The sequence below is a fragment of the Plasmodium vinckei genome (genome assembly GCF_900681995.1).
Source record: "Plasmodium vinckei vinckei genome assembly, chromosome: PVVCY_13".
In the NCBI taxonomy this organism is placed as follows: domain Eukaryota; phylum Apicomplexa; class Aconoidasida; order Haemosporida; family Plasmodiidae; genus Plasmodium; species Plasmodium vinckei.
In genome coordinates, this window is record NC_051305.1 from 2,157,418 (window position 1) to 2,169,570 (window position 12,153).

Here is a 12,153-nt window from a genome sequence, read left to right on the forward strand (position 1 = left end):
TTTAGTTAATACAAATCCAACTTACAATTTTTTAATCTCTATCCTTGCACACAATTTTTTGCAAGTATATAATTTTTTAACTTACATATGATAAAACAACTATGTTTGAACTTCGAAAAAAATATATACTATCACTTTAATATTTATATATGTTTTTTTAGACAATTTTTAATGTCTAATATGTTAATAAAATCAATTAATATTTAGCTAATTGCCGTATAAAAAAAACGAAAACAAAAAAAAAATAACTGCATACAAAATATGTCCATAAAAAAATTGAATAACAATTAAAAACAATTAAATTTATAAGAATAATTGATAGAATAAGTGAAATACTAATTATGTTAAACCCTCGCTATTATTATAATTTTCTATTTTTTTGTGTAATCCATATTAAATTTTTATTTATGTGCAAATAATTTCACGCTTGTCCTTTAATTATTTTATGTTTGTTTAAAATAACATAATTATGGAAAGAAAATCAACGTAAATTACGAAATATACATTTTTTAATCAAAATAAAACAATAACAATGATAATAATAATAGCAATATGAGGGTAGTAGGAAAAGTAAAAAGAAAAATATAAAGCGAATTTATGATTATTTTAAGATGAGGGCAAATTCAAATATATGAAAAGGGGATATAATGAAAAAATGTGATAGACAATTATCTATTAAACTAAAATAACATAATAGATATCTTAATATTTGACTATATGTATGTGTTTGGGTGTAATTAAATTGCAGTATAATTTATTATAGGTACTGTCTTAGAATTTGATGAGTAAGTTTAATGAAATATAATCATATATATTCTATTGGATATCAAAAATATTATAATTTTGTAAACACTTATGATTTTATCTATTTCTAGTTCTTTTTATAATATACTTAAATAAATGATATATGTTTTGTTTATTTTATGGTATTATTAAAAAGGATTAACCCCAAAAATTGAGAATATCAAAATTTTTTTTTCATGTTAGCATTTATATTCATTAATGTTATTTCATGATAAATAATAATTATTATTTTTCCCATATACAATTGTTCCTTTATAATAAATTAGAGTTTCATCATAATCTTAAACTGGAATTTTTTTATATAGGCAGGCTGTGAATATTATATATAATATTTATTAGGTATTATTTACGGTACACTATTTTTTTAAATATATATCATTCTCAATAAATGATTTTTGTTCACCTATGTTTTTTTTTCTTTTATTTGGCATTATTTAATTTTTTTTTAATTATTAATTTTAAAATTTCAAATATTTTAAAAATTCCTTTACAATGTGATAAAATGAATTATTAAATGTTTTATAATAAAAAATAACGAAGCGTATTTTAGCATTTCCAGAAGTATGTTTCATTATATTGCATATGTTATATATTTGTAAGCATTTGATGTAATTCCCGTTTGGTTTACATATGCATATAAATGATATATGTATTATACATGTGATTACGTGTATGGATAAGGGAAAATAATATGTATGGGGACGAATGTGATTTTTGTACCCTGTAACAAAAAAACAGTAATAATAAAATAAATCGATAAAATGAAAATTAGTGATGTTATAAACGACTATAAATCACTTGATAGTAATAAGCTGAAAAATAGTGATATAAATAGCAAAAAAATTAACAATGATAGTATATTGGAAGAATTCGAAATAAAAAGTAAGATAAGGAAAGTATGTCTAGGTATTCCAACAAAAGATTTGGAGGTAAAAAATGTTTTAAGATTGTTAAAAGAACCTATTTGTTTATTTGGGGAAGATCAATATGATAAAAGAAACAGATTAAAACATATTTTAGTTACTAGATATGATAAATTGATAATAAAAGGCAAAGGAGAAAATATAGAAGAAGTTGAAGAATTTAAAAATATTTTAAAAAAATATTATATTGATTTTAGTAAAATTTATGATACAACTTCACCTGAATATCAAAAAGTAAATGAACTTGAAGATGAATTGCGAAACAAAGGAATAAAAAAAGATGATGCTACTACAAAAAGTGGTATATCTGATCATATATTAAAAGAAAAATTTTACACTGAAAGTACTGAAGAATTAAAATTATCTCGTATAGATATAACATTAAAAACATTACCTAGAATATATTTATATAAAGAAATGATAAATAATTTTCAAAATAAATATTCACGAGAACAGTATGAAAATTATATTAGTTCATATAATGAACATATGAAATCAGAATTAGATTTATATATTTCACAATTAGGAGATAGCAGACCATTAACTATGGGGAGATTTTCTCCAGATAATAGTGTATTTGCAGTAAGTAGTTACAATACATATATAAATATATTTAATTTTAAAAATGATAATTATAATCTTGTTAAATCGCTTAAAAATGGCCATGTTGATAAAATAAATTGTATTGAATGGAATTATCCAAATAATTATTCATATTACACTACAACTAATTATACTGATATAAATAAAAATGACTTGTTATTGGCTTCCTGTTCATCTGATAAAACTTTCTGTATATGGAAACCATTTTTATACGAAGAAAATGGTGGTAATAATTCTTCTGAAAATTATTCTAAAATATCCAATAAAAGTGATACCAATGATAACAATGATGGAAAGAAGGGGAGGGGAAAAAAAATGAAAAAAAATGAAAAAAAAAATAACCAGGAAGATGCGAGCGAAAATGATGAAAATGACAGTGAAAACAGAAATAGCAATGATAACAACGGAGATAACAAACAGCCTTTACTATGTAAAGTTAAGGCTCATGAAGATAGAATAAATAAAATATGTTTCCATCCTTTAAATAAGTTTGTATTAACATGCTCAGAAGATGAAACAATAAAATTTTTTGATATCGAAACACAAAATGAATTGTTTTATCAAGAAGGGCACAATGCTAATGTATATTCAGCTACATTTAACCCATACGGGAATTTATATTTATCAGGCGATTCAAAAGGTGGTTTAATGCTATGGGATATTAGAACAGGAAGAAATATCGAAAGAAAACATATGATCCATAATAATTGTATAATGAATATAAGTTTCAATCCATTTATGCCAAATATGTTTTGTACATGTTCTTCTGATAATACCATCAAAATATTTGATTTAAGAAATTTTACAGTTTCCTGTAATATATTAGCACATAACAAAATTGTTACTGATGCGATTTTTGAACCAACATACGGCAGATATATAGCATCAAGTTCATTTGATACTTATATAAAAATATGGGATACTGTAAATTTTTATTGTACAAAAATTTTATGCAATAATGACAATAAAGTCAGAAATGTGGATATATCTCCTGATGGCAATTTGATTTCTTGTACATCTTTTGATAGGACATGGAAATTATATAAAATCGAAGAATTCGAAAAGGAGAATATTATGTCGGATTTTGTTTAAAAAACAACAAATTATTATGTTTTAACGTCAATACGAATGTAAACACAAGATGAGATATAAATGTGTGTAATTTTGAGTGCGAACATTTATATTAACTCTATTTTTCACTTTTTTAGTCATGTTTTTTTACTTTTTTTTGTTTCAACATGTGCTATATACTTTCTCATTAAAAAATCCTTTTCAAATACACCTTGGAAAAGTTTTCTTATTTCCAAAATAGTTATTATATTATCAAAGTTGTTTATTATGTTTTAGTCACAAATTTATGTGACAACAAATATGTATATATTGCATATTCATACATTTATTATTATTGATATTTTTTATTTTTTGTTCCTACATCTATGCAAACTAATTTGAAGGTTTCAAAAAAGAAAAAATAAACATAATTTTATTAACATGATTTTAAAATATAATTTTTTAAACAATTTTATATTAAAAAATATAATAAATTAAAAAAATATAATGAATATATTTCACCGAATTGAAAAGCGCGAAAGGAACAAAACACGTGCATATCTTTATAATGCGGTTATATTTTTTCTATAAAAATATAGTTCTCCATTTTTTGTAATTATTATGTTTGAGTATGTGTAAATTTTATCTATTGGTAAAAATCAACCTATTATTATTTTGAAAGTATGAAAAATTACATATATATAAAGGCTATTAATTAAATCTACGATTTGATATTTTATATATATTTTCCCCATAGTTGGATTTGACACATCATTGTATTCCTATTTTTACTAATCATTAATTAGCTAATTACTTGTTTAGATGATATATAATTAAGTTTGTATTCACCTGCATGGTGATTATGTTTGGAATGTTAATATGCCTTATGATAATTACATAGAGTCGTTTATTCGTATTATATATATGTTATACCTTTTTTGAAATGCCAATACATTTTGAATTTCCGAAATGAATTTTTTTCGTACAAGAAAAAAAGTATATTTAACCAATGTGTTTGCATACTCTTGTGATAATATATTTTTTAATTTGAATAATTCAAAACGATTTGGAACATATGGGGCAGTGACTAGGAAAAAACAAAAACAGCGAGAAAAATATTATGAAGAGAAGTATAAGCATAATCCTAGTTTGATTCCTAAGTATTCAAAAGTTAAAAGGGGAAGTAGAGGTGGATGGATAAATAATCCTTTAAAGGAAGTAACAAAAAATAGTGGGAGTAATATGATGTATGAAAAAAAAATTAAAGAAGAGATAAATGAACATGAAAAAAAGTGTATAGATGCGCTTATAAGAATCAGAAAGGAAATGGAAGCAAATGGAAATATAAACATTTCATCCAATGACATAACATCTGCAATGGGCAATAAAAATGATGATTCACCTCGTTACGGAAGAGAACAAAAAAATAAACATAATTTGCAGAAATTTGATAAAAGCGAACCAAGCAACTTTGATATATTCTCTATATGTGATAGTTTCATAGATAAAAAAAAAGAAATAATTAATAAAATAGAAAATCCCGAACATTTTGTTGATAAACATATAAAATCGTTGGTAAATGAGTATAATAATATAAACAATTTACATGAAAACTGTAATGCAAATAATTACCCAAAGGTGCATGATTATATAAAGGAAACGGGTAAAGAAAAGATAGAGAAAGAAAGCAACAAAAAAAAACGAAATTATTTTAAAAATAGTTTACCAGGAAAAAATTCAAACGAAACTGGCACATTATATGGTACATATAATGGTGAAGAAAGTTATAAAACATATGATAATAATGTTCTCGAAGAGGAAAATGGAATAAAAGCATATGAAGGAGTGTCTGACAATATTTTAACATACAATGAATGCAAGTATGACAATTTACAAAATACACATGATGAAAGTACGACGAAAAAGCTTTATATAGAAGATATATTAAATTATATAGATGAAAACGAATTCGACATTGGATGTTTAGATGTATTTACAATGCTAAATACAATCGATAGAAATAAAAAATTAAGTTATTTTTTTAAAAATATAGAATCCGCATCTTTTATTCTATATAATAATTGTATTATACCTTCAAAATTTTCTGAAGGGACATTAAATGAATATTTACACACTAGAAATAAATGTAGCTTATTTGATAAATCATATCAACTTATTATTAAATTATATGGAAATGATTGTTTTTATATTTGTAACCAATTCATATCAAATGATTTAAATGATATGAATAAAAATGATGTTTGTTATACATGTATATTAGACAATAAATCATATATTATAGATATAGGATATGTATTAAAAGGTGATAATGAAGTAGTATTAATAACATCTGGATTTTATAAAAAAGGGGTATATGAATTTTTAAGTGATTATATTTTATTTTGTAAAGATAGTGGTATGGATATTAATATTGAAGCAGATATGAACAAAAGGGTTTTATCAATACAAGGCCCAATAAGCAATGTTGTATTTAATGATATTATGGAATATTTCGATTTACATAATCAAGAAGAAAGTAAATTATATCTCAAAAATGTTATGAATGATATGAACATTTATCCAAACAAGTCTGCAAAAAATAATAGCCAATGTTTGATTAACTATGATACCGATTCTGGAGGCATTACTAACAATTGTGAGAATGATTGTATCCATGGTTTATACTTCAATAGAAAGGGGAACGAGTCAAATTTTTTTAATATACCATACATGAGTTTTGAAAAAATAAATATAGTAAAAGAAATAAAAAAAAATAACAACACACTCAACAACCAAAGGAATAGTACTAATGAAGTAGCAGAAAAACGGGAAAATATAGATGAATTAAACAAATATGAAATATTATGCATAAGAATAGGGGACACAGGAGAAGACGGATATGAATTTGTTGTAGATAATAATATAAGTGATAAATTTGTGAAATTATTTTTAAATCATAAATACGTGAAATTAGCTGGAGCATATGCTCTGGATATATTAAGGATGGAAGCAGGTTTTCCTTTATATGGAATTGATATCTTTAAAAATACAACCCCTATAACAGCATCATTAGCATGGACATTAAAATATAAAAAAATAAAAGAACGTAGTGTTTTTGGCTATGAAAATATTTTAAAAGAGTATAGTATGAAATCAAAATTTTTAAGGGTTGGTATCATATGCAAAAAATTGATTTTTAAAACTTGTAGAATTTTATCATATCCATATAAAGAGCCAATAGGTTATATAACATCGTGCACATGGAGTCCAGTTTATAAAATGCGAATCGCTCAGGGGTATATTAAAAGAGAGTTTGCAAAAAACAATGAAAAAATACTAATATCTATACCTACTGCTATTCCCGAGCATTTATCAAAAAAAAAAAAATATAAAATTTTAAAGAGCAAATCTGCACACAGTTTTGTGTTAGCTCAGGTATGCGCCTTTCCATTTGTTGAACATAAATGTGGAATGTAAAAATGAAATATGAATTAAAGGAATAGCAATATATGGAATAATATGTTTACAAATTAGGAGAGTATTTACATGCATCATAGTAAATTTGAGCATTGTTTTGTTTATCTGTTATTTATTAATTTTTTATAATATTTTTTTGTTTAAACGCATTTGTTAATAACTTTTTGTAAATTTATGCATTCGTAATATATATATTGCATATTTTTCTCTTAATTTTTTATGAGCATAGATATTTTAAAGCTATGACACAAACACTTTTTTATAATATTACAGAAAATTAATATATTTAAAAATGTGTAAACATTTTTTTTGTAACAATGATATGCAATTTTAACAAGGAATTTATTACCCAGAGCTTGGGAGCAACCACGTGAAGTGGTATATATTATTATTTTATTTCATTATTTATTTTGAGAAAATGAAGAAAAAATAAAATTAAAAATATTTATTATTCACATGTTTAAAAAATTGCTATGATTTTATTTTTTCCTACATCCGTATATATGTGTTGGGATGTTATTTATGTTACTATTTGTCCATAACATTGGCTTATTTCATTTTTTTCGTCATAAAAATGTTTTATTGATAGAGAGTTGAATAATTGTTTAAATGATTTCCTTTATTAAAATTAATCTTATATATACAATTTTGTTTAACAAATCCAAAATTAAAAAAATTGCTTAATTTTCCTCATATTTTCCATACTTTTTTAATTCCTTTTTTTCGCTCTTTGTTTTATTTTATTAACCACACAAATTAATCAGACTGTGTAAAAGAAAAAAAAATGCGTAATAAAAGAAAATTATTTATGTGAATTTTTTTACAAAATTTCCATATTCATAAACATAAACAGTATATTAAATAATTATATAATGATTAATATTTTATAAATCTAATTTATAGCGCTCTATATGTATATAGTTATCCAAGGAATTACGAATTATACAAGCACAAGCACTGGCGAATTATCAAAATTTGAAGAAATTTAATGAGAAAAAAAAATAATAACATGAAAATAAAAATATAAGTTTCATAGTTTCGAACAATGGTTTTGTATATAATTCATTATAAATTTTATTTTTGTAATATTTGTAAATTATAGAAAAATTATATTTGAATTGATAACATATATAATTTATTGGAACATTTAAAACACGATGCCGCTATTTTATAGATTTTATGGATTATACTTTAATGGAAACAAATATTAATAAACGCAAATTATGTAAATTTGATTGAATGTTTATAAAATAATTCTAAGATTACAACATTAGTAGTATTATTATAGAAAAAGTACATAGAAAATAAACCAAACCCCAAATTAATTAATAATAATTCATTAATGCATATATTTGTATAACCTAGAATCACTTGGAATAATAATTTCCATTGATTTAAATTTTAATCGAATTCATATTGTATATAATAAGAAAAATCGAAAATTTCTTAATTGATGTTACGTATATATGTACTTCCATATATATATATATATATATATATTCAAATGTATACACATAATTAGTCTTTTGCATATATATTTGTACTTTTTATTTATTTGTTATTGTACTGGAGGGCATTTTTTTTCAGATATAGGAAAACATATATAGTATGTATTTTGGGATATTGTAACATATCATACTTATGCTAAAAAAAGACGTATATTTTCAAAAATTTTAAACAGATAAAACAAAATACTATGTAAATATGGGTGAAGTGTCCTCAAAAGTTACACCAAAATATGGGAATTTGAGTGAAGAGGAAGTGAATAAAATAAAAAATAAGCTTCGTTTAATCAATAAAGAAATAAATGATAAAATAAATCTTGCAGATTTTATATATGTATTTCCAAATATATTAAGACCGTATATATATTTAGTATTAACATCTTTTCATGAATTGCATAAACAAAATGACGAAACAAGGAAAGACCAATCGAATAACTATGAATTTAATTACGCTTTAAGCCTATTATTTAATAAAAATAGTAAGAAAAATAATAACGAAACTTGTTTACAAAATATAATTAATATATTGTCATATATTCGAGATTCGAATAGCCATGATATTATAAAAATATTATTTACTAGTTTTTTAAAAACTGATAACCAAAGAACCACATTAATACCTACCATTTCTGATATTTCCAATGATAAAATTAATAATAGTGTAAAGGATAAAAGCGCCACCGAAGTAAATAAGGAAAATGGAGACATCAATATATCAATAAAGGGTATTAACAAATGTAGTGAAATAAATGAAAAGGTTGATGATGGATTTGAAAAAAGAATTGATTCAATAGAAAATGATTTGTCTGAATCAAATGCAAATATGATTGATAAAACGAACACAAACGAAAAAAACCATAAAAATATGCAAAACAGTGTACTATTACATGATATAAATGCATTAAAAAATTATTACCCAGAAAAATATACACTACAAAATTTAATATCTGTCGAAGAAGCTTTTCATCATTTATTTACATATATGTATATTGAGCAATTATATTTATTATCTTCTAATAACATATTAAATCTTAACAATTGTAATAAAAATATAAATAACTTAGAAGATAAAGATTCCGTAAATGATTTGAAACAAAATGAATCAGACAAACATTCCTTACCACAAAAAAATAATAATAAAGATGTAAACCTTCATTTTGTAAATGATTCGTTGAAGGAATCATATATAAAATTAAATTTTAAAAATATAATTATGGGCTTCAGATTATATGTAAATGGTGTTTGTAATAATAATAATGATGATTCAATTTTTTCATTGGCAGTAAAATATATTAATTCGACATTTGCATATATGAGTAATAATTATTCTACGGCTACATTTAAGCATTTTATGAATAGTAACGATATTTCACCTAGTGAATCTTGGGAAAGCAACGAAACAAATTCGAATAATTTGATAGATTTAGATAGTAGTATAAAACTTGAAGGTGATTTAAAAAATTTTGATGAAGCATGTATTAAAAGTATGGAATTAATACACTATCTATATAAAAATAAGGGAAAAAATGGAAGTAGCAAACAGAGGGGAAATAGCGAAAATGAAATTAATAAAAGCGATAAATATGAAGCATCATCATCAATGCTTCAAACCCGAAATATAACAAAAGGATTAAAAGGTGTACTTTTAAATAGCAATAGTAGAATATTAACAGATGAAATAGTATTTGCATTAAGGCAATGTTCATCATGTTTTATAAATAATGAATGGTATAAATTGTATTCCTCATGGAAAGAAGGGACAAGTTTTAATAGATTTATAACTTCATTTTTTTATTACCCTGCACCTATAATTATTGTATTAAAAACAAAAGATAATCAAATACTTGGAGGAGTGTGCACTACGCCATTAAAAGATTCACATATTTTTTATGGCTCATCAAATGATTTTTTGTTTTCAGCTTCCCCAGTTTTTAGAATAATAAGATCGAGTAATTTGGGTTCAAATTATATTTATTTAAATAGCAAAAATAGCTTTTACCCTAAAGGTTTAGGTTTCGGAGGCAGAACAGAATGCTTTCGACTTTTTTTAAGTGACGAATTTAATAATTCATATTGTACCGAATCGGATTATACTTATGAGCGTGGTCATTTATATTTCCCACATTACCATAAAAAAATTGAAAAAGAGGATAATGTTGATAATAAAGAAAAGGATGGGAAATCTCCCACAAAAAGTATTAACAATAATACAGATAGTTATTATAGTGATGATTTAATAGATGAAGATTGTAGTGAATCATCATTTTTATACAAACTTTCTATTAGCGAAGTTGAAGTTTGGGGATGTGGTGATAAAAATTCATTAGAGGAACAACTACAAATGCAAAGAGCTGAAGAAGCTTCGAAACAAGAAAGAAGAATGGTTGATAAAACAAAAATTGTTCAAAATAGTTTTGATAAAGAATTTTTATTTCCTAAAGTTTTTGCTGGAGGGAAATATGAAAAGCTTTCTAATGATACGTAGTTGCACATCCTAACAATTGCAATAAATCATACTAAGTTTTATTATTTCAGTATAATATTATGCAGTAACAATATATAATGCCGATTATTTGTTCATTCGTATGTTTATTCATTCCCCTATTCGAAAAACCCAGTTTTATAATAATTCGTTCCATGTTGAAATATTTGATAGAAATTTGTTCTATATTAATTTCTACATTCATTTTTATTTATACCTATAAAGACTTTTTTTTGTTCTTTTAGAGTTTCCAAATTCGAAGTTGATTTTTATTTATTTTGCTTATGCTATTTTATATTGTTTTATTTTTTATATACTGTTTGATATTGTTTGATTTAGTTTATACTTTATATGATGTTTAATTTTACACTGTTTGATATAATTTGGTTATATTTTTCGAAATTGTTGAAAAGGATGCATATATGTGTTGTGATTAATATAAGGAAATATTTTTTCGTAATACGAAAAACTGAAAACAAAATTCATTACTTTGCAATATAATTTAAATTAAATTTTTCTTTGAGATATTTATAAATGTAAAGATTTTATAAGTAATTCCCTTATAATAATTTGAGGGCGTGTATGTGATTTATGAAAGTTTGAGCTCTTGTTTTCATTGTGTAGGGATATTAAATTTTTTACCCACAAAAAGTAAATAACCAGAGCTAATATACTTATGCAGAAAGACAATTTTAAATTTTATTATGCATAGTGTGAACAAATTTTATGTTATTGTGATTTAAGTTTCCAAAAAGGAAAATAAACTAAATTATAAAACTACATTTAACAAATATTAACCTTTTAGTAATTTATATATGGGTTGTATTCGATATATATACTCACATTTTTTTATTATTTATATAGTAAATAAATAATATTGTGTTGAAAAAATACAAGCATTCCCCTTCTGTTTTAATATCCATATCTACAACTAAAAAATAAAATATATTGGAAATTCAAAAAAAAAATAACTATACATCATCATACAATACATATTTTGTTCGATTTACGTTTTTTTTATGTTTAGGGTTTCTTTTTCCATTTTATTTTTAGGTGTTTATTTTTCTTTTCATGTTATGAATTTCCTTTCATGCGTATTTACGTTAATTGTATGCAATAAATAAAAAAATATATATCGGGATGCTAATTTTATGGCATAGGCGTGAAAAAAAATATATGTATACAATAAAGAATAGCACAGCAAAAACACATAAGCAATAATTAAATTAGCATTTATATATTAATAAAAAATAAAAGAATAATACCAATAAAAAAAAAAAAATAAAAAAGTGAAAATAAAATGTTAAGT

The 12,153-nt window shown here is 23.2% G+C and overlaps 3 protein-coding genes across 3 annotated transcripts; all 3 read left to right on the forward strand.

Moving 5' to 3' along the window:
- Positions 1-1,565: 1,565 nt before the first annotated feature.
- PVVCY_1306000 (U4/U6 small nuclear ribonucleoprotein PRP4, putative) lies at positions 1,566-3,422 on the forward strand (the record flags this gene model as incomplete). Its single annotated transcript, XM_008624271.1, has 1 exon — positions 1,566-3,422. The coding sequence occupies one exon, from the start codon at positions 1,566-1,568 to the stop codon at positions 3,420-3,422; it is 1,857 nt and encodes a 618-aa protein (XP_008622493.1).
- Positions 3,423-4,349: 927 nt separating this feature from the next.
- Positions 4,350-6,857, forward strand: PVVCY_1306010 (aminomethyltransferase, putative; the record flags this gene model as incomplete). Its single annotated transcript, XM_008624272.1, has 1 exon — positions 4,350-6,857. One exon carries the CDS (start codon positions 4,350-4,352, stop codon positions 6,855-6,857), a length of 2,508 nt encoding a protein of 835 aa, XP_008622494.1.
- A 1,704-nt stretch (positions 6,858-8,561) lies between these two features.
- PVVCY_1306020 (conserved Plasmodium protein, unknown function) lies at positions 8,562-10,847 on the forward strand (the record flags this gene model as incomplete). Its single annotated transcript, XM_008624273.1, has 1 exon — positions 8,562-10,847. The coding sequence occupies one exon, from the start codon at positions 8,562-8,564 to the stop codon at positions 10,845-10,847; it is 2,286 nt and encodes a 761-aa protein (XP_008622495.1).
- Between the last annotated feature and the right edge of the window lie 1,306 nt (positions 10,848-12,153).